We start from the raw sequence: 24157 nt of genomic DNA on the forward strand, positions 1-24157 counted from the left end.
ACCAAATTCGACCCTCCGCAATTGCTTGTCACAAAACCCGCTGCACATTTGTGGGGACTCTACTCTCGAGAAAAGTATCCAGTAACTTTAGGTTTGGAATTCATTTAGAACTGTGTTGAAGGCGGCACAAAATTTGCTTATATATCTGCATAAAACGAGTGTTCATTTTTTTTCCACATTTAGCACTGTAGAATTCCAATTGCAGATAATTCAAGCAAGAATCCATGGTCCCTAGGAGAGTGAACTGAGGAAAGTGAACTGCAATACAACTATTTCATGTGCCCTGGCTTCGACTTCATAATCGTGCAGTTGCAAGTTACAGTATAAACATGAATGTGTGAGTGGCAGATAAATACCTAAACCAATAGCTGTAGTAGGCAAGATGGTATGCATACTATTATGCCTTGTTCTAGAGCTAAACCCCTTACCATTTTACTAGCTGCACTCCACTAAACATGCAACAACCTTGTGATGAAGTAAAAAGCGATAACAATCTCTACAGTTAGCTGCGTTAAAATCGGACAGTGATAGGAAGAGGGGTTTGCAAGTATTTTGTAGCAAAAATTCAAGGCAAAATCTGCAATACTCAGTTTGAATTTATTTCTCACTTATTGACATCATGCATCATGCAATTAAAATGTTTCAAGCTGAAATTTGGACACTAGTGCAATACAGCTTCGTGCCTAAATAATCTGTCGCATCGAGTTGTTTCTAATAATGAATATACAAACAAGACAAAACTGCATTACAGTCTATTAAAGTTTGCAGCGTTCAAGAAAGAAAAATATGTAGTCATTAGCTTAAAGAACACCCACATCAGAAAAACAATGAAATTATTTTTGAAATGAATTATTTCCAGTAACTCACAAGACAGATAAAAAAAGAATAAGCAGCATGATAATTCGTCTTCTGCCTGTTTTGTAACTTGTTTTTAATCAACTTACTTCAAGTACACAAGGCTCTCAAAAAACCACACAGTAAAGTTTTTATAAACTGCTCAAAAGCTTTAAATAAAAGTGTTTAAAAAAGGAAAAGCTCATCCAATGAAACTTTATAGTCTCATTCTTTAAAAAAATGAGCTGAATTAAGGTGGAGGCTACAGACATAACTGTGTTTATGTCCTTAACATCGCACACATGATATTTATGAATGAATAAGTAAAACAGAGGCTCGCTTGATTGTGTATCTTAAGCCTTTGATTCCAAGTGAACATACATTTTAAATAAAACCGCAGAAGCAACAAAATGCATGACACAACAGCAGCAGTTTCAGATAAGGAAACTATTTCAGAACTGCGGGACAAACAAACTTGTTCCATCAGATCAGACCCGACAACTGGGATTACGTTAAGTGACAGCCATATACTGTATCAAGTGAATTGCAATGCCAAGGACAATGTGTTTTGGTAACGATAAAAACAAAAGATGCAGCAAAACTAATTTGACTGTACTGCACAAAAAAGAAAAGGTATAGTGCACAAAACAAAAGTAGTAAGTACCATGAAGCAACAGTATACAGGTTACACACTGAAATTACTATCATTACACATTATCTGCAGTTTAATTAGGACAAAAGCCCTGTAAGATCTTTCATGTTGCAAGTGACAATTATTAGGATTCCTGTACATGCCGAACGTTGAATTCCAATCACATACACTGAACAACAAGATAGCAAGAAAGGGCACTGAAATACCTTTTCAAAATTACGCAAACAAAGGATCTTTCAAAATTACACTAACAAAGGTGGTGCTCAAATATGTAGCAAACACACGTTCATAACATAAAACATAGTCTCTAGAAACATCAACTGTACCGTACTGCCTATTGCATCACAAAATCGAAAAGTTACGACTGACTGAATCAGAGCTTGGACTTAACTCTAATGACAGCAGAGCACAACCAAGATATATAATATATATATCACAGTATCCGCAGAATCAACGGCAACAGTTCTGAAAATCAGACTTAACAAATGCACCAAAAAGTTTTCAGTTCGCAGATTTTCTGATCGTACGATAACCAACCACTTGAAACTCTGCAGCTGAACTCGTCGAATGTGTAAAACAAATTTTGGCACTGAACACTTAAGCAGTGCTGAAAAGTAATAGCAATCTGCTATAGTGCTGCCATAGTGCAGTCATATGAGTACCAAATTTCAACATCTTATCAAAAGTCTATTTAGCATGCAGCATTTCTTCAGGCTTCTTCTACATAACAGATAACGATTGCAGAAAATTATGCCCCAGCCGCAAGGTGCTGTGTGGTACAATTTTAATCAAATATTTGCAGGAAGTAACATAATTGCATCTACATTTAAAAGCCATTGAAAGCAATGCCAATAATATAAAATTTAGGATCATGACATGCAAGAACCAAGATGCAACAAAAAATAATAAAATGAAATAAAAGGAAAGGGAACTGAGAAAAAACCACATCAGTAGTGGCACAATGCTAACAACCATACGTATGGCTTGCCAAATGTCAGTCTTGATCCTACAAATAATAATAAAATAAATTATAAAAGGCATGCTCAGCTGCATGAGTTTCGCATGATTGAGGTGATGTGCGCATACATAGAAACTACTGTCAAGAAAAAAAAATTCAGGATTGAATGAGCGTATTTACGAAAAAGTCTTTGCAGCTACAGTTAATTAATCTTGCTTTTAGTTTCCAACACTATACGCTACAATATATCATCAAGGAGCAGCAGTAAATGAATGAAAGCACAAGGCGTTGCTTCTTCAAAATCTGCAAAAACCGAACAGCACGGATACAACAAAAACAAGGGAAAGAACAAACGAGCTCAGTTCTACAAGCCACTGATGTCGCTACTAACCTGGAATAATGCAAATATTGCAAAAGTGTGCTAAATAGAGAACATTATGAACAGAAAATCTGCAGCAGAAAACCAGTATCAGAACTTTTTAGTGTACCAATGAAGATACATCTTAAATAGAACAGCAATGTATTTATGCAGATATTCTTGCAATTTAATAAATTTAAATTTTCAATCTACATATCTCGATAGAGCACAAGCGTTCGTAACAAAATTAGTATTGAAAAAAAAAAAAAGATTGCTGGCTACTGTATCTCACCTTGAAAATGGCAAAAACCAATTGCAATACTAACATCTACTGTAGTCACAAATTATATGAAGAATATGTAAGCACATAGACAAACCTGCATAAAGACAGCTTGCATGAAAAGTGTAGTACAAAAATAATTGAAATTGGCATACTAAATTAAAAAATTTTCGAAGCCCCCTTTGTTGGCATCCCTACAGGTGCAATTCGGTAAGGAAGGACCTACAATTACTACAAGACAAAAGAAAAAAAAAAGAGAGACACGCCACAAGCTCTCAGCAAAATGTTACGACTATGAGATAAGGCTCAATCAATACGTAAAATCATTAGGGCAGGTGTTCCATGCAGCAGCCTATTATGGATAGTAGTGGATACATTGTATTCAGATACACTGAATACAGTTGCAGCCGCGATATCAATACGATAATAATTGGGCGGGAAAATATTGTGTTATGAGAATGGTACTAAGAGCAGCCAAAACAGCCTTTACTAATGGTATTCACAAATTTAGCTGACTTGAATGACTTGTGTGCACACAAAAATGAACTGAAAAAGAAAAAAGGAAGGAAGAAAAGCAAGAAAGAAAAATCCCAGAGTAGAAGGCCATGCAGTTGTAATGGAATAAGTACTTTTCTACTTTCCTTACTGGGTTTTCTGTACACGCTTCACTAGAAAAAGTCATGGCCTAAGTGCAGACATTTAGCCCACGCTAGACACTAGCCTGTTTGTACTTGTTGATAACCAGACTGCACATAGTGTAGAGCAGAAGCGGGGGGGGGGGGGGGTGCAAACAACAAAAGATGCATATGAAACAAGAAATGCATCTCACTAGGGACAAGACCAACCCATGAAAACATAATCGAATGACAACACTGCTCTCAATCTGGTCATCCCATCCTCGCCCCCGCCCTACTACCATTTAAAGGCAGGCCAGTGGGCATAAAATGTCAGCAATAAGCAAACAACTGTCTGGGTTCTAATTCTCATACATTTCTTTTTTGAGGGTTGCTCATGATTTCTCACCAGTGAACTTAAAGCTTCTAGAAGCCGCGCCTCTTCAATATACTCGTGTGTGCAGCTGCCCACAAAGCACAATCCCACAGCTCGGCACTCGCATGGCCACGACTAAAGGCTGCAGGCAACAGGTTCTTTTGTCCTTCCCGTTATCCACCAGTGCACAATATCCACGGTGCCTGCTACAAAGAGAACCTGTAAGTTGCCAACACTTTTCTCTGCAATCAGCAGCACACCATGCCTGAGGACAAGCGAGCCACTGACGACACTCCCGACAATGCTAAGACGACGACGGCAAGCTGAGGTGATGTAACGTCTCAGCTTGGGTCTTCAGCTGGCTAAACTCGTCCTGTATGACATCTGTTATTTTCTTTCGTTGCTCCATCTAAAAAAAGAAAAAAAGAGAGACAAAAGCGTTTGCATGAAAATGGCGCACAGGTGAGCAAGGAAGTGCCTGCATTTTTATTAGGGTATACTAAAACAGCGCTGAAAGGGCTACCCTGTTTCTAATGGCACGTTTTGACGGTCACTGTGATTCTTTGAATCCAAGCAGACTGGTTCTGGAAGCAATCTGGATCCAAGTAGGAGATATCTTGTGCCAACCGAACAGTTGGCTGCTTTCCGGAGCGGTGAGAGGGAAGGAAGCGAAAGCTGACGCTAATTGGCATTACCATCAATGGAGCAAGTCCCCCTTCGCCGCACAACGACTGGAACGGGCGGGGTCACACTACTGGAAAACGACCAGATTTCTTGATTGCTTCAACGGCAATACTGGGAGTACCTTTTGATGCTCTGATTAGAACCCCCGGAGCCGGAGAACCCCTTTTCAACCATCTGAACAAGATTGGCCTTCTAGGAGCGATTTAGAATGCTCAAAAACAACCATCCGAAGTCGCCATTAAAGCCAGTTGTGATATACATAGTGATGCAGGAGTGCCTTAAGGAAATCATGCAAGAGTATAGCTGTAGCATATACTCTGTTCTACTACATCAACAAAAACGAAATGGAGCTACATTACATTATGTTTTGACAGCAAATGCAAACACTTGGAGGGACACTAGAGGCAAATATTAGGTTAACCTGGACTGTTAAAATACCATTCCAGAAACCTCACAGCGCTTCTTTCATGCCAAGAACAAATTTAGTTCAAGGGAAGAAACGGCTAACCTTTAGCGCAATTCAAATCAACCCTGAGCGGGGAGTGGCAACATTGCACGTGTCATCACTGCACCTTAGTGCAGCCGGTGAGTATAATGGCACCCTACAAAAGGCGCTACGTCTTTTTGCACAAAACGCAAACGTGCAGCCAAGGAGAAACAGAGTTGAGACAAGAGTCGCTGCTGCTGCTGCTCTTGGTCAAGCAGCGTTGACCATTCGGGTATCCTGTGACATCACATGGATGTAGAATTCTCTGCGACTTGCAGTTTGTGCCAGTTTCGCGAGCCAGCCAAATCAGCACAGCACTATGGAATAATAAAAGTGCTGAACCGAAGAAACACAGGCAGTGCAGACCCAAGCTAAAACTAAACCTTTAGACTGCACACATCATTGTAAAGGGTAACTAACGTCAATGAGTACTTTTTTCCAAAGATCGAATAGAACTGGACAAGTAGCATTTTCTTCTGTCTTATAATGGAATGCAATGAAAAAGGACATTTGAATGAGGATGCAAGACTTTATGCAAGACAAGATGCAAGATATTATCTCGAGGTGTGAAATTGAGATGAAGGCCATTAATACCTTAGCAGCAGTATGCAAGCTATTGCGTGTTGCCACGGCATCGGTCAGCCATGGGATAGGTCTTCAATCTTATTGTCATTCAGTGACAATTAATGTAGCCAATGATCTAAAGACCTTACATATTTCATAGACTTCTAATTTATTCTTCAGCTAGATGGGCAAAAAGAAGGAATACAGTTTATCATCACAACTATGTCATCATCAACACAAATTGATGGCTGTATTGCAGTGTACAAAAAAAGAAAAAAAAAAGAATAAAGAAGCATACTAAGCACTAGTGATGCAGAAAAAAAATACAAAATAACATGTTTAAGTGTCCAGAGATGTGTACATGTATAAAAGTCCACAATAAGGAGTTCATAGCCAACAAGATAACAGCATATGAGAAGAAGCAATAAGTATGGGTTAGTCCAGTACAGTTGACTTCTGTTAATTCAACCCCGACGGGAACAACGAAGTTGATAAAATTATTTAGCGAAGGCTAAGTGTAGGATCAAAATAATGAAAGTATGGGCCCATAGAAATGCATGGATGCCAGCTGGGACTATTGGCTGTGATCGAATTGACTGAAAAATCGATTTAATCAAAGTCGAATTAACATGTCTACTGTATTTTTACACTTATGCATTCCAAGCAGTGGGCACATGATCAATGCCGTTTATTGAACCTAGCTTATAGATTACGCAAGCACACAGTAGCTATAAGCAACAGGGGTGAAACAACTATTTCACTTTTTGGGCAGGTTCTGAAACAGGCGACAATCTGTATTGGCACAGTAAAGAGCACTTTGGCAAAGTGTCCAACATACATCTACTATACGACACATACAGTCTCAATTTTAACTGGAATAGGCACTAAATATAGCAGAGCCAGCTTTATGCCCATGAATGAGACATTCAGGTTTAAAAATTATCAAATTAGTTTTAGTTTAACTTTTAATAAAATGGCTCTCACTGTGCATATTGAGTTGTAAAGCTGCTTTTTTAAATTTAGAATTGCAACAGGCATTGCACAATTAGGTAGAAGCTACAGTCTGCATGTTTATTTCTAATGTGCATAGTTTCTTCTGCATAACTGTGGTATAGAATATCTGAAAGCTGACTAAATTACAACCACAGAATCTGCTTTTCTAATCATGCAGAGTTACAGTCAAGCTCCCCCCTCAGAAGCAGATTACTTGTCAGCATTCATGTAAATGTATTACAACGTATTTTTAAAGGTCGCACCATCAACAACTATGCTAAACAATGTGCGATCCGACATTATGTGATGCTTCTTCTTTATCCAAAATCCTCGAGTGAGCTCCATGCCACGCTAGTACGATGGATGCCAAACTGCAGCACTGACAGCACAAACAAAAAGATGGTACAGAAGCAGTACATTGGAACATCCACCAGATGGTAATGCAACAAAAGCATGAAAACAGTGGATGCAAAACCAGCAACATCTGCTGCATCCATGCCTGTAGCTGCTCCAATGACTTCCGCGATGGTGACAACGACGATCATGCGCTTTAGGTTTCGGTTTCAGTTTTACTACGAAGGCAACATCAATGGAAGGGGACTCGTTCTTAAGCTTAATTTGGCACAGGATATCCCCAGGGACTGCTCTTCAAGCAATTTGGCTCAACTGTCGCAGCTGCTTCACCACAGCACACATCCACATTACTCTGCCTAAGCCTAGTCACATGGCCACCAATAAGATTGAAATCGCACATTTCAACCATGGACCAGTGAACAGCACAATTAGGAGTGTAGTGAAACGGTATACTTACTGCACTCTTATTTTCCTTCTTCATGGTACTTCGGAGGCAAGTGAAGTCAATGGGGTTTCCAATTAGAATGGTCACTAACTGTAAACAGCAACGAAATGTGGCTAAGTCAAAAAGAAAAGCTGTAAGGGTTTTCATTTTATGTTAAGATCCTTATCCCACCATGTTTGAGATACGCACTTGCAACCTGACCACTGAGATGGGAACTATAGATATGCATATAGTAAGAGCTGCTGATGTACATGAAATACAAAAATGCTGTGACATAAACTGGAATTCTCCCAAATTAAACAACCCTTCAAACAAACTTTCAGCACAATGACTCATACCCTTGAATTTGCTCATGACATATCTCGAAAACATCAACCTAAGAAGTCATATTGATGTTACTCTAGTAGATCTCTCAAATGGCTCTGATACAGCAATACGTTCCAAGATGAAAGCACGACACCATCCTGAATAATCCCCTGGTTATCTTATGGCGCTTCCCACTGGTAGATCTGAAGCGGACGTCGAAATTCGGGAGCGAGTGCTTGGATTCTTGGATTTCACCAATCCGAAACTGTCGGGAAAGAGCACAAATGCTCCACCATGGATCATCCCGGAAGTTTTTGCACACACATCACACGAGCAGTTTTCTGCTCTCCACGTTTCCACGACAACCAAAGTCGCCTCCCACAACGGGCGGATGCGACGTAAGCTTCTCGTCCTATTTCCGTCCGAACCTGTGCCTCGGCGGCGGAGCAAAAGTGAGCAATCTGACGTGGAGCGAACTGATCTGAAGTGACCAGTTGAAAGTGCGAACCCGCTCCAGATCAGCTTATGAAATTTTGATTTGCTGCCACGGAACAAAAAATCTTGCTCCACATTGACCAGTGAAAAACACCATTAGATTTCAAAATTTTCTTACTAATCCAGCTATCTCATGTTCATACTCTTAATCTCACTAATTCAGCACCTTGTGTTTAGCACCACACCAGCATAGCCACTGAGCGAGCGCGGCACGTCGCGAGAATCAGCAAATAACAAAAAGATACCTCTGCACCAATTGTAATTAACACATTAGTGTTGTTAACATGCAAAAGTACATACCTGTCCCCACTGTGGTACATAGGGCTCCTTGTTTGGCAAAACATTATTCATGCCTGAAAAGAAGGCAGAAAGTTGTTTGTAGACAGGCCATTAGCAAAACCCTTTCAACTAGCAACACTCACCAACATGCCAGAATGGAATGACTATGGGACACTTCTTGCTTTCCGCGATTAGTCTGCCAACACCTGAAAGAAAGCGAATGAGAAGGCGACTCATGAAAACATGAAGCACAGAAAGTTTACAAAGTGTAAATGGGACTACACCATTAATTCCCATAGTGCCTGGGCATCAGCCAGGTCATCAAACAACTTCCGAATCCCCCTCATCTCTAAATATCAATGATTCAGCAGACAGATGACAAACGGAAGGTCTCAAGAGCTAGGTTATTCCCTGCACTGAAAACTAGGGTGCTGCTATTGTTAAGGTCATGTCCCGAACATGTGCAGTTATCACCACAGCACACATCCAATTATCACAGCTAGATGGTAAAGATATTCAGTGCGCATTGTTTCACCACTGGCAAATTTCTTGTGTTCTCTGTGCTACCTTCACCGAACTTGAGTACCTGCCAAATATTTTCATTCTTGTCTTGAATTAAGAAACTGTAGGGCACCAGAGATTGTACGATTTGTCTTTTTTTTTTTTTTTTTTAAATATAAGTGCATGCACATTTTCTATATTGCAATAATGGCTGGCACACTGGATATTAGCATTTGCAAATCACGACGAGATCTTTTATCTACTCCCATCAAACTCCAGCACACACTAGACATAGCGCTATAGTAAGCTAAACCAAGAACATATATGTTCACTGAACTTTCCGAGATAGCAGCAATAGGTATCCTCATGATAAATGCATTGCTAATGTGAAGCAAATTTGCTTGCAATGTAGATAGCTGGAAGAACTATAAGCAGAAAATATTTACAATAAATCAAGCCTTTTGAAACACTACTTGGTTAACCCTCAAGCTTGACCTAGACTTGCTCTAGCTGTTTACACCAATATCTCCAAAGACAAACCGTGCTCGTCCGTGCCCCAGCTTCACGATTTGCTTGCCAGAGGAGAGCCCTGCTCATCAACTCAGTTTGCATCATGCATTTGAGTTTTGGCACTCGAACTCATTCTTTAATGCTTTCAATTCCTTTCAATCATCTGTTGAAATAACTATGCTCTAACTTTACAGATGTACTGAGGGAAAGCCTTCTTTTCAGGTTGAATGTCTTTCATTGATATTTCGGGTCATTATAAGAGATAAACCACACATATAATGTAGTTTTTAAAATGCAGATGTAATGTGCAATAATTTGCAGGATTAAAAAATATTGGTATATTTTGTACACCTTTTTTTTGCGGAAAAACTTGGTAATTAAAGGGCTAAGCTCAAAATTTTCAGGCATGAGAACTTCTCGCAAGCAAAGAAACTAGCCACTGCTTTTAAGATGGAAAATCTGTTTAAAACCTAAAATGTCGATGTCTCAGTTTTAAGAACGAATTATCACTTCTCGTTCTGCCGAAAGCCAGTATGTTATAGCAAAGGGTTGACCTCAGAGAAGAGCACAGCACAATGAGATGTATGTTGTACCTAATAAGACACGTGGACAGAAGAATACTAGAGTGACAGGACATATATACCATTCTAATCTTACACATTTATAGATCATATCACACGTCTCATTTATCTCTACCAAGTTACCCAAATATGTATGCCAAGTGCAGAACAGTCATTATTAAAATGCAGCACATTTGCAGCTTCCGCTATTTTTTAATTTTTTTACCTCTTTACCGAACCCACAGCATCAAAGTGTGGCATTACATTGGGGGGAAGACATGACTGATAAACGCGAACATGACAAAATCAAAGCAGCAGCAACAAACTACAAACAGTTGCAAAACATAACATCACAGTGATGATGCAAGTAACTAATTGGAAGTAACAGATATGACTTCCTTATGGAAGAACAAAAAGGGTAGGCATGTAAGCAATACTATATAGCAATTTTAAAAACTGCCGTACACCACCTTAACAGGACAATACAGTTAGAAACAACTCACTGGGCATTGCAAGTGTCAGCCTGTACCCTAGTCAACCAATGAAGCAAGCCTCGACTACTAACAACTGCAGAAGGAACGAAAGAAGCCAAGCACACACCCCACTTGAGGCGCAGAAACTCTTGGGTGACCATGTTGACCTTTCCCTCGGGGAAGATGTGGACCCACATGCCGCGGTTGAGCAGCTCGATGCAGTAGTCCATGCCCTTCTGGAAGACGCCCTCGCCCCGGCACACAGGCACCGTCTTGCCCAGCGCAAAGAATCGCGAATGCAGCTCGTTGGTGAAGCAGATGTCGTGTGCCGCCACGCTCCAGCGCATGCACTTCTGCCGCACTATGTGCTTCAGCTCCAGCATTCCTGCAAGACCGCACGAAGAGCACAGATTCATGACACGCACAACTAACAAAGAGCCTTGTGCCATGCTGAAACGCAGGTGAAGGTGCGTGTGGCTGTGCATGTCAGCCTGATAGCATCTGTTAAAACAATACGCAAACACAATGGGCAAGTCATGCTGTTTTCCTCAGACTACATCTGCTGTACTGTTTTAAAGCATTATTTGATAAAGGCAATAGATAGCTTGAAGATGTCCAAAGTTGTCTGTCATAACACTTTGCATGTGTTTTTTTCTTTTAAAACTGGTCCCATTACCTGTTGGAGAACCACTGCTATTGATGAGTGCTGCACCTTTACTTACACCTCAAAAACGGTTAATATTTGACCACCCCAAAGATTAAGTTTTACAACAGCTGTATAGCATAATTTCTAAGCATCAATAAAATGTGGAATCTCTCCTGAGCCAACTGTGATAGCTCAAAAGATCACACAATGGCTTGAATAATAATGAAACTAGCCATGCCAAGAGCTCATCAGATTAATACAAATAAAGAACAAAATAAATAAATAAATAAATAAAAAATTGGGGATGCTGACGTAGCGGGAAGTCAAGAGTCAGACAATCAAACACATGCAATAGCAGTGAACTCACCCCAAATGAAAGGGTCATCAAGGCAAGAGTGGTGGTTGCAGACTGTGATCAACGGAACATCCTTTGGTCGATTTTCAATGGCGTCGATGAGGATCTCCTTGTTGTATACATTCACTGTGTTGAACCAGCCTTGAACCAAAGAACAGAAAGCATAGATGATATGTAGCAAGCACAAAAAACAATAATTCATAGTCAGTGCAATTAGGATGCAAGGGTTTTTTCAGAGAGGATGTGAGGTGCTTGGGGATTCACACAGTGTACAAAACAACCTATGACACGATTGCATAAGAAAGCAGAATAGATAGCAGAGATGGGGCTGGTGGACTGTTGCAAAAGCAGCATTTCCCTTTATCAAGGCAAGCTTGTTGACAAGCTGAACTACAATAAGCCAGTGGATTGCCTACTTGGCTTAGCTACCAATGCAACACATGCATGTGCTAGTCACCGAATTTGCAAGGCTATTTCTATGCCCTTTCAGCGACTATATACTTTCTTTCTGCACACATAACCTGTCCCGCGCATTCAAAAAATTTAAGCATGTTATTTTTTGCCTTGAAGCGCAGCTTCACGGCAATGCACAGTGCATTGCTGTGAAGCTGTACTGCACTTCAATAGGGTAGAGCATTGAGAGTAGTGACATCCAGATTCTTCGAAATGCTTTGCTTTGTGACTGCTGTGGCTATTTTTACAGGTCAAACATTTTTTTTTCCAGAAATCTGCGAGGGCGCAAGTTACGAGTGGAAGTAGGTGTTACGAGCCAAAGTGTGTTAAGTGCCTGAACCTTCACACACAACCATGGCACTAAAGAAGGCCCACCTACCCAAATGTTTCATAACCATTTTGAAACGCTGTGTGAAGTAACAACATAAGTAGCATCTTACACTATGCAATGAAGCTGAAGCTTGGAATATGCATTGCTCATATGCAGTACATGCAAGCCTACGAAAACGAGAAATTACTGCAACTTTTGTAATGCAACATACTTTGCATATTTGAGCAAATATGCGTAGTGGGAAGCTGCAAGTAAAGTACTGATATGAAAAGCAGTTTGGTGATGTTACTTAGTACAAGAGCAAATTTAGACTTCCTATGAAACACCTGAATGTAATGATAATTATGCCTAGACTGAATGGCATCATGCATGACATGCAATAAAAGCGTCGCATTCCTAAAAGCTATGTGCACTGTGCATGCTATGCACACGGTTCAAAAAGCATCACTCCTGCAGGCAAGTGATTCAACATATACTCAATGTTGAAGCCAAGGTTACATAAAATCAACAAAATAAGCCGAAGAACAAGCGTTGCATGATTTCTAGTAGTGCAAAGTGTTTGCTTCAAGACAATTTCCACATGAAAAGCCGCCAGCCAGTGTTAACTCATGTTAACACTTTTCAACATTCGAACCAAGGTTGAATGGATTCAACAAAAATTTCTGAAGAGCATGCCCTGCGTGATCGCCAAGAGTACACAATGTGTGCTTTTCTGACATGATTGCTACATGAAGAGCTGGCCACCAGTGTTGCCTATGTTAACGGGACACTAAATAGGAAAATTATTTGAGCTGCGTTCGTAAATTACCATTCCACAGTATAAAAAAAGCAACTCTTACCACAAGAAGATGCGTACTGCACCAGAGAGAATGCGAAAACGACAGACTAGCGACGCCACTGCTTTGAAATTCCCACACCAGCTCACCATAACACAATAAATTTTGACACAGTTTGCTGGAGCCTAACTAACCCTTTAATGGCAAAAATGGACTACATCGTATTCTAAAAGAGTCAAGTGCTGAACTTATTGTCAAAACCCTTTACTGAACCCAAATGGCAAAAATGTGAAAAAGTGCTTTGCGATCAGCAACGTCACACTGACGTACAAGCCCTGGCGTTTCGGCGTGAATTTTAAAGATGATACGCTGACCATCTTTTTCTCTTCTTATAATCAACCTATTACCGTAAAATCATTGACGGTCCAGTTCTTCAAGGATACTTAATCAATCTAAACCAAGCTTTTATTTAAGCCAATGGGCATGCAACCAAATTAGGAAACAAAAAAAATATGACAGAGTAATGACAAATAATTGACAAACCACAAGGCACCAAGCATCTCATTACAGACTGAACTTTCATACCCAGCAGCATTTACGCCAACAAAAACTAGACCTCACAGGTTTGGTACAAGATAGATTATTAGATATTGTAAATGATTATTTCTTAAAGGGCCCCTAAACCACCCCGAGCTCGAAAATTAGTTACACAGCAGCTGATCCATAGTAGCCTACTGTGAACATATAGCAGCAACAATGTTCTGAAATGGTGCAGTAATAGCAAAGTTACAGGTGTTTGAGGAACGCAAACGCAGTCACTTCTGTTTCTCGCTCTCCTTCACTACCCTTGCCGCATGGGCTCACCAACTCTATGGACTGCAACAAAAGCTACAGGTCGTGTCTACAAGCCAGCAGAAAGGCTCCTCCAATTCCCTCTCCCCCCATAATTGCCCTCCGCGTGAAGCTGAATGGAAGCTTCATAAAAAATTCAGTGGAGCAGAGTGGGTGAGCCCACCTTCATTATCAGGACAGACAGTAGTCTCCTGTAATGCTGGCGCTGTCATTCCTCAAGCACTGACCGATCGACAGCTTTTGTCCTTGGTGGCGTCACCTGGAGCCACATCAACATCACGACAAGCGAAGGAGGCACCAGAAAGGCCAGGAGAGGAGTGCGGAATTGTTTTTTTGAATTTGCGGTTTTCCCACAGCGTGTAGCACTACGGCATTCACTAGAGACGATGGTTACAGGATTCTCTAGGTGATGCGTGCATTTGTGTGAAATGTGTAAAAGAAAATGCCAGAGGTTGTTTGGGGCCCTTTAAGACTGAGCAACCCCTAGTTAATCCCCCTCTTTGGAGGGGTATACAAACCAATCAGGCACAATCAAGTTAGACCTCTATTCTTCAGGACTACAGCTATATGAGCCACACACAACATAAGGAGCAATGAAAAAAGAAGACAGTGCACCTCACTGCTGCAATTCCCACTGCAAACAACATGCCATGCATTGGAAACAAAGGCACACAGTGCAATTCCAGCATGAGCTTTCTAAAGAGCGAATAGTCGCAAAGCGTAGTGCAAACATGTAAGTAACACTGCAAACAGACGTGCACAAGATGTTAAAAAAAAAAAAACACCCACACGTAACAAACCACAAGGCACACGTAATGCTGCAAAATGGGGAGGGAGATTGTGCGCCGTAAAGATAAAATAAGCAAAACTACATATCGTAAAAAAGTATGGCCAAGAGACCGAGACAGAAGTGAGTTCCTCAAGGGAAGCTCACCTGTGGTGCGGTATACTCGGGGTCTGTGTGGGTTCTGTGCCCTCTTAAGAAACTGTGGCTCTTTTGCGTACACCAAATGAAAGAAAAACAGACAGCCATAAGTTACATGAATAACCGGGGAAGTGGAAACCAGTCAGCCACCAAAGTAGAAACAAGTGAAAGGTATCTCCCAACATGCTTTTGTGCTTCACTATGAAGAAGCTTATACCCACATCTACAGGGAATGAGAGGCTGCCACAAGTCAATTTCCTCAGCAGCACATCCTGGAATACACACGCTCAAGCAAGATGGATCACATAACATGAATGGGCCACATTAGTGGGCAATATACAGGCACATAGTGAAGCTGGCACCCACTATGTTCATACTTATCACAATGCATGTTCTGCTTGTCATCTTCTTGGTCATTCACTTTCAAGGATACAATTACTCCTGCAAGGTTTTCTGTGACAAGAACTGGCCATTTCGACACATATGGCCAACAGCATTCCCGGCACTGTGCCAGGAATGCTGCTGCCTGTATACGCTGATGCATCCTGTGCTAGTCGGGCAAGATTTCGTGAAAGTGACTGCGTCCACAAAGGTGAACAGCTAAGAATATTTCCCCTTTTCTCATGCATAACAGCATCCTTTAGAAACTGCATGCGGCAGATAGCGTAGTGCCGCCACTTGGGCTGAATTACTTGCACACATGAAGTCGACATCACTTTCACAAAAAAAGGATTAACCTGACTAACCTTCAGTTGCTTTAGGGCACATGTTGTGACTGCACGTTTGCAGTAGGCCAGTGCGAACACCACGCTCACTGGTCATATATCTCAAGCAAAGTGCCAGTTTTGAGACATCCATTCATGAAAGGTTTGGCATAATACACTAGTGATACTTAGAAAACTAGGGCTAATGTTTAATGTCTAAAGCATGTGGATGCCTCGAGGAGTGGGTGGCTTCAACATGTGTCCCAAATTAGAGTGAATTAGTGAAAAAAAAGAATTTATTTGCTAATGACCACACGATTTGCAGGGCACAGGTTATGTTAGCACCTTCAAAAGATTTAGACAAAGTGGTGACATTGTGTTAGCTGCCACTGGTGGGCTTTAACAACAAAATCTGTAAAAGCTTCAAAAAAAATTTAGCTGACATAAGTCCTTATTCCAAAGAGACTTTTCTTGGGCAAGTTGGTGCTTAACTTTCCTAGGTATACTTGAATGTGGCACAAAATATATTTCATGAAAAGGGACAGAACTCTGTTCTTTTCACTTCACTGTGTTCTTTCATCCATCCTTTTTCACGAAATGTATTTCGCGCCACATTCGAGTATACATAAGTCTTTACTTTCGAAACTAGTTGCACAGACTGCACGAGGGCAAATGGCCAATCACGCACCTATCGTGAGTGCAGATTATATGTTATATTCTATGTGATCAAACAAAACTAATTAGACGATTAAAATTTACTTCCTCAATTGAAAAGTTAGACTGCCTTTCTGCACAGTGCTTTTGTTGAAGATACAGAAGCTTCTCAATAAGATTGCAGAATTTGGCTCTGGCAGCTGGTTACAGTATATTAATTCAATTATAGCAAGGCACAGCATCAACCCTTGTACGTCTTCAAAGACTACCACAGTTGTTTCTTTTTCTAAATATCCTTCCATTTCCCAGAGAAATCGCCTAGAATAGGAAAACGGCAGAGAACAGGTAAAGCCCATTGGCACCTATTTGCATTAGGACAATGACAAGTTTCTGGGACCGCTGGCAGCAAGAAAGCCCTTCAACAAAGTCTGTCCTTTCAAACACTGGTCAGCTTCAGCGCCAGTAAACACTACAAACTGAATCTGTGCATAACAGCTTTATTATCCTCAAGAATTAGAAATGGAGTGGCCAGTGGAGTTATTAAGACAACTTGACAGCCACTTCCTAAGTGCCAAAGACACAACTGGCACAGGCCACGACGGTTCGCTAAGCATAGCAATAAACAGTAGTAGCCGTCGAAGAAAACGTTGACAGTAGGGGAAGTGCATGCATCAATAATGTTCCTCTTCTGTTGTACCTGTTAGCCAGCTTCCTAAGCTGCAAGCTGCAGCAGCTGTTATTCTCTTTGCAGCTGCAGGCATTTATTCATGGCTCCTACAACAACACAGCTACTTATGCACCACAAAAATAATCGGGGAATATGAATTGCCTTTCAAGTGCCACAGTGTACTCGCACTAAACTTAAGGCCTGGTGGAGACATTAGAAGTCAACCTTAAGGGGAAGCTTTAGCTTTGGGCCTCCTATCTAAATGTATGGAAAAGAAGAAATCGTTTTTCTCAGCAACCACTGTATCAAATTTGATGAGGCTTGTTGCATTAAAAGAAAATGTTAAAATTCAGTGACTGTTGGTTGTGAATTTCTTATTTATCAATCAATTTTTTAATAAATATTTGCAAAAATTGCAAATCTTCAGAAAACGAAACTATCAAGCTTACAGCTCTGAGCAATGAGATATATCACAATTTTATAAATGGCACCTTATAGTACATTTAAAGCAGACAAAACTGATATATTATACATGGTTCTCAAGAAGACGCAAATTTTTTAGTAGAACATCTGCAACACCGCTGTAAACAATGTAAAAAATTCTCGTAAGATATAAATTGACATATCAACTGTCTGCTCTGCATGTTCTCATGGGTGCAGTTTACAAAACTGCGATATCAGTTCTAGGTGCAGACCTACGAATTTGTAAACTTTGTGTTTTTATATTTTTCAAACTTAACAATTCTTGAAAATTTATTTTAAAAACCAAAGCCCTAAATAAAAATTTTGCTTCTAACAGTCACCAGAATATCACTTCCTCTCTCAAGTGCAACAAAGTCCATTAAAATTGGCCCAGGGGTTATCTCAGAAAAGTGTTTCTGCATTTTAAATGTACTTTAATGGACGGTATCGGAGTTGGGTCCGAGCTCGAGCATCCTCTTAATTAAGCAGAATATAATATTTTTATTTGTAACTGTTCAGAGTTTTATTGCAAATTCCGAATATATCTTCAAATTCGACCCTTATGAGTTGATGTGAAATATTTTCTGGCTTAAATATTTAGGGTGAGGGGGGGGTGACTTAAGTATAATCTAGGCTAAAATATGTACATGCACAAATGATGAAAGAAATACTGCTACGACCGAATGTTTTACAGAGAAACTAGTGAAACTGGCCTATGCCGTGTCAATTTGACTTAGTGGCAGACTTACCTGACAACACAGAACACTGTGTTGTCAACAAACAATAAACAAACAAGCAAGCAAACAACAATGTCACTAATAAGATCTATTATAACTAACAACATTTATGGTTATCATATCATTTATGGATATCATGATTGAAGGGCATATGAGTGGAATTCCAATGCATCTCGGCAACAAGTTTGCAGAGACAGATCTCGAACGAAAACTGGTGCTGGTCTCGGGATTCCTAAATGGCCACACCTCGGGCCTTGGAAGTATGCTAAATAAATAAATAAATAAATAAATAAATACCTGAAGCACCAACTGGCTTCAACTCTGCAAATGCAACATGTGCACTAAAGCAATCAGTGAAAGATCTAGTCATTGGATACTAATTATTTAGTCAATATTTCCAATGCATTCCTAGTACTGCTAATAATGTGCTGCTCCCTGTTCCATAAAATGACATTACCTCTATTGCACTGTTAAGAAAACTGGCTTTTCATCGTTGAAGCCAGCCTCCTTTAACACAATAAAATATTTACTGTGGCTTACAAAAGCAAGACTTGTGGGGCACAAAACTAAGCTTGTCAACTGGGCTAGACAAGGGCAATTTTGTTGAGCTTTCATGGGATAACATAGCTTTTAGAGGCAACAAATTATAACCGTAACTTAAGTGAACTTAATTCATTAACCGTTTTCAGCCTTATAGTACCCAGCCGGAAAAAATTTCACAGTTCACAAGTGGAGGCGATGTGCCAAAGAGACCTAACTTACACGACTACCACGGAAATACCCACGACACCTGTCTGGAGGGTAATGAGGATGGTCCCACTTGCTAAGATGGCTTTCATGCACACATTTACGTTTGCTTTTATTTTGCACTGCGGCCGCACACAATGGTAATTGACAACACCGTATGAAAACAACCTGCTTGGCAACTTCATTACGTCTCTCTCCACCTACGCACCTACATAGGCTAATGTTCTTGAATATTGCACACGAAAGCTTGGTAATGTTTCTTCTATTGTACTGCACCTATTCTTTTGTAAAGAATCTCTGTTCCTAGCATTAGTAAAGTATGGCCCTTTACACCAGCCACAAAGATTAGCAGATCATTATGCAAGAACTTAGTGTATTCTTACATTAAATTGGCAACATTGCTTTTTTTAACTGCAAATACAGAGCTGACTAGAGGAATATTACAGTTTCAATCTCCTGTGCTCTTATTCAATGCAATAAGAAGTAAAAGAAGAAACTACCATAATGATTCAAATAATCGTGAAGTAGTGCACTGATGAAAACCAAAGGTAAATATGGCTAGGTCATGTGAAAGCACATGCCATTCGAGGCGACACACAGTTGGAATGCCATGTTTTAAAAACCACATGCCCATTAGTGCAAGCTTTCAGGCTACGGTAACTGCAGCACTTCTGCATGTAGTGCAACTCGCAGCTGAAAAGAATTAAATTTTGATGATGAATGACAATGGAAGGGGCATGAACCTGATCTTAATTAATCAGCAAGTTAAAAAACATGTTTTGATTCCCACTTTTACATCATATACAAGACAGGTGCTATGAACAAATTAATCACGTTCACACTGCAAACTGTTGTAGTGTTTGTTCCACAGCCTGCCTCACTCATATATACGTGACAGAAATATGCTGCATCTTATTTCCAATGACCACCACATAAATATGATATATAAATATAAACGATGTGATAAATGTGATAGCAGTGCAGGCCATCATCTCCAAAACATAACACTCATGTGACGGGGTGATATCTGCCTGTGAAAACACTCAATTATAATGCATTAAAGCTCCATTTGAGGACAGACAGGCTATTAACTCACTGGAAATTCATTAAATGAACGGCACGTCTCAACGACAGGGAGGGAAGAGTTGCAACACAGCTGGCGTGCACTCTGCACAGCTTGCATTTTGATACAAGATGCAAGACTATATATTACACGCAAATGTTGGCACATTTCATTAAAGTAGTAGTACAGCAGTGCCACAAACATTCCTAGGGATAAATTTTTCATGCACACTTGCATATAAATCAGGTGGCATGCATCTGTACTGCGAACAGCAGCTACAAGCTAGGGAATGGTTTTTTCAAAATGAAAAATTATGTGTTGATGAGGCACATGGAGAGCCTAACGTCATTTTCCATGCACCTTTATCTATGTCCATGTCTTTAGCTATCTAGGTCAATGTCTTTAGCGCTGCTGCCAAATGAAATCTAACTACTGCTCAACACTGGTTTTCTATTGTTATCAACACATATAAGCAAGGAAATGAGCTGAGCTTATCTGTCCACAGATGGGCAGGTTCCCAGGTCTAAGCAGAAAAATGTGCAACAGGAAGAAAAGTGCTTCAGCACAGTGACCGGAAGGCCACAGATAAGCATAAAAACATGTGTACTTTTGCTGCAGTATGTCATTGGAAAAAAAGAAAAGAGATGGTTGCTAACAGAATAAAGGATGGCGAGCTCAGTCAAGGCCTTGCAATAACTGCTGTCTGCGGTAGTCGAGCTAGGGGAATCAAAATTTCACTGGCGTCTGCCAGTTCCTTTCTTTTTCTCAGGCATCAAAAACTTCCTAAAATTTTATAGAAGGCTCCGAATTTTTGTTGGAAAGAAATGTTTACATTACACTGCTCAGGCAGTACATGACATTGGTGGCTATCTCTGCCTTCCGAGCTCGTAGGAGGCTGCCAGGAAAGACAAACGCTATAGAATTAGTTGGTGTAGAAAGCAAAAGGAATGCCCACAAAGAGGTGTAAAATATCTAAATTTTGAGGGACACCTACGATGTCACGACAATTGCTTAATTGTTGCAACATCAAGAAAACCTGATGTCACGAACAACTGCTTAATTGCTGCAACATCAAGAAAACCGTGCTGAAACACAGTCACAAAGACAAAAAGATGACTGCATTAATTGAGTGCCAAACAAATGCTATTGTTCAGCAATGCATTGGTCAGTCTGGATCTACTGAAAGTGACCTTTTGCATAAAGCTACAGTTACAATCTTGGGATCATCCTTTAAAAGGGACATACAAAAATTAAATGTGGATATTATGTAACAGAGTTGAAATATAATCGATCAATCTCACTTCCAATCACGGCCTTCATAAACCAGAAAGAATGAGAGGAAAACAAAAGATGGTGATGTCGCCTTCATTTTTTTTCTCATCTGCTTGGGACCAGTTAAACCATTCATGAAAAAAAAAATATATATATATATATATTACATTGCATTCAGAAGTACGCTAAAGACCGAGCATGTGGATCTCTCATGAACATCTGTCAAAAACAGCCGAAATGTGCATGAACACTATGAACGCCATAACATCATTGGCACAGTGGTTTGAACCAAATATTCAAAAAAAGAAAGTATGGCCTCCATTTGTTTACTCTAATAATTTACCCTTTTCTGACAAAAGAATGCAAATGGAGATGTGAAGGCATATTCCGAGAGCATAAACCAATTTGTAACTATTGGTTTGCTGTCCTCTTGAAGCAACACACTTAATAAACATTGTGCCCTGTTTACGCATTAATGTAAATACAACTCGGCTGTGATTCAGCATCAGAGTGACAAAATGGTTTCGACCATTAGGAGACGTACGCAGTAAAGATGTACTGAAATTCCTACCTTCTTTTTTTCACTACTAATGAAGCCAGCCATCGTTGCTACAAAGAAAACATATAAGAAGTGCTGCAAGTAGTAGTAGCATGGTACAATGCTCATATCTACACATGACAGTGTTGACCATGACATCAACACAAGAATTTTGCTAAGTCTAGTTTCAGGTCTCCACCATTTCTGTTTCATGCACAATAGTTTCACATACAAACGACAGCAACCCTATGCAAAGGAAACAAACACAATTACTGTTACATGACAATAACCTGAAAGATAAGCCCCAGTGGCTGGTTACAAGAAAGGTGTCCTTCAAACAGAAAGAACAAACGCAACCACATGTGCTTGAATGCTTTTGATAATATGTACACAAGTTTCCTTAAGCGCGCGAGGCGAGATAATAGTCACTTCTCACACCAGATCAGAATACTGATCTGAGAATACTGAGAAACTGTTCATATTCGCAAATGCTTCTTCATTTAGCAAGCTGTCAATGCCTATCAGGCATCGTTTACAACTCTCTTAAGTCACATTCTAGTGTTCATGAGAAATACATTTTTCGTTTACATAATTAAGGAAATATGATGTTCTTAAAATTTTAATCAGATGTCACACTTGGATTATAAATGTACAGATTATAAATAATATATGCACATGTGCTGAGCGCAGGGCCAGGAAGTGAAAAACAGACATGGCAGGTAAGTCAGTAGTAGTGCCACCAACATGAACGCTCATGATCGGAACCTTCGTAGGGTCAAGGGTTTTCTATTTCAATGTTTTTTACTCATTCCATTGTTTCGGATAGCACTGTTTGAGCTACTATCTCTGTATGAAGTTTGCTTCCCCAAGACAATCACTTAACGCTAATGATATTCCTAGTGAGCAGGTCTCGCACATTTCTGATATCACTAGTGTACTTTGCACGCCTCGTGACACGTTGCCCCAAAAGAATGGTACGAAGAAAAAACAAGATTAGCGATCCCCCCCCCCCCTTCCCCTTTCAAAGCACACAGCTGTGTCTGGCCTGACTGAAGAATTTGTGGCTTACGCTCACATTCGCGAGCCGCTCTGTGCGAAAAGCGCCAGCTGTACAAAACGCGCGGCGCACGCAGCAAACCTTTTAACAAGCGCGGCAACATGTATGGTGACCCTCGGGTGGAAGTGTGATGCCCTCATAACCGGTCAGGAGTGTTCGGTGACGTTAAACTGCGTTAAAACTCGGAGCGCGGAGGGCAATCAGTTCGATCACCGCGCTCGGCCTTGTCTTATCTCACCTTAAGATCGCCGATACGGCATCGCCAGGTTAGGAGGCACGCGGGTGCATTGCCTTGGCGGTTACCTTGGTAGCAAGGAAAGGTCTCTACGCGCGCGTTACAGGATTCCGGTCCCAGCGACGCTGAAACGTTTATCCGGGCTCTCGCGCGGCTAAATAGAACGGAAGCACAGCCGACTACTTCCCAGAGCGAAATCCTTTCGCTGTCCGCTTTGGATAACCGCCGCCCGAGGTGCTTCCATAAGAACGCAGATGCGATTACCGGTTGCACCACAGAGTTGAGGTTGCGTCAGTGGCCGCAAACACGTGCAGCGTATGCAATAAAAAATCGATTAATTGAAAGGAAAACAACTGCGACTACGATATTGCATGCAGGCGACGACGGATCCCAGTAACAACTGACGAAATATTACGAGTTCAATCGTTGCTGAACGCTGCATGCTCGGTTCGCTCCTGAATTACATAGAATATCGTTGACTTACCGTGAAACAGTTTTGCTAGCAGGCCGACGGCAGGAACGACCATGGAGCTTCCGAGCTGCCACAATTTGCTGGGCTGGCTGAGGTTTGGAAGGGGCCACTGTACTTCGAGAGGCATGTCTGACGTTTGGCGGTTCAAACCTGAGTTACTCGCGTTGAATACGAAGTATTAGCGCTGGGTACACATAGCGTAGAAAACGTTGCCGCGGCGCGGTACACACAGTCGTCCCCGAAGACGTCTTCTAGCAATGCCCCGACCACAAGCAGTGCAATGCTAGAAACAAGCGGACGATGGCGATGAGAGGAACACATAAGAAAGGAGGACGCACGGGAGGAAGCGAGAACGAGGAAGAGAGAGTGGCAAAGGCGGTAAAAGGACGCGCGCGCAACCGCGTAAAAGAAAGGCCACAAATTTGCAAACGCACGATGGCGCGCATTTACGACAGAAGCCAATGAAAGGGCTGCGTTCAACAACACGT

General features: G+C 40.8%; 1 protein-coding gene across 3 annotated transcripts; it reads right to left on the reverse strand.

Moving 5' to 3' along the window:
- Nucleotides 1-1178: 1178 nt before the first annotated feature.
- On the reverse strand, nt 1179-24069 carry Taz (tafazzin, phospholipid-lysophospholipid transacylase). Of its 3 annotated transcripts, XM_075696088.1 has the most exons (8): nt 23682-24069; nt 15071-15130; nt 11737-11865; nt 10851-11108; nt 8823-8885; nt 8701-8753; nt 7612-7689; nt 1179-4481 (listed from the first exon to the last, which is right to left on the reverse strand). In XM_075696088.1, the coding sequence occupies exons 1-8, from the start codon at nt 23794-23796 to the stop codon at nt 4377-4379; spliced, it is 861 nt and encodes a 286-aa protein (XP_075552203.1). In that variant the 5' UTR covers nt 23797-24069; the 3' UTR covers nt 1179-4376. The 3 variants fall into 3 exon arrangements, with proteins under 3 accessions (XP_075552203.1, XP_075552204.1, XP_075552206.1); XM_075696089.1 differs by lacking the exon at nt 15071-15130 and having other exon boundaries at nt 23682-24065; XM_075696091.1 differs by lacking the exons at nt 15071-15130; nt 23682-24069 and adding an exon at nt 15283-15388.
- Between the last annotated feature and the right edge of the window lie 88 nt (nt 24070-24157).

This window comes from Dermacentor variabilis, chromosome 6, assembly GCF_050947875.1.
Source record: "Dermacentor variabilis isolate Ectoservices chromosome 6, ASM5094787v1, whole genome shotgun sequence".
NCBI classification, from domain to species: domain Eukaryota; kingdom Metazoa; phylum Arthropoda; class Arachnida; order Ixodida; family Ixodidae; genus Dermacentor; species Dermacentor variabilis.

Excerpts from the sequence above, each read along its gene's own strand:
- Taz (XM_075696088.1), bottom strand. The coding sequence starts at position 23,796 with ATGCCTCTCGAAGTACAGTGGCCCCTTCCAAACCTCAGCCAGCCCAGC. Across the intron at positions 8,754-8,822 it reads CATTCCATTCTGGCATGTTG|GCATGAATAATGTTTTGCCA; the intron begins GTGAGTGTTGCT and ends CCTTCTTTTCAG. Across the intron at positions 4,482-7,611 it reads AGAAGGAAAATAAGAGTGCA|ATGGAGCAACGAAAGAAAAT; the intron begins GTAAGTATACCG and ends TTCTTTTTTTAG.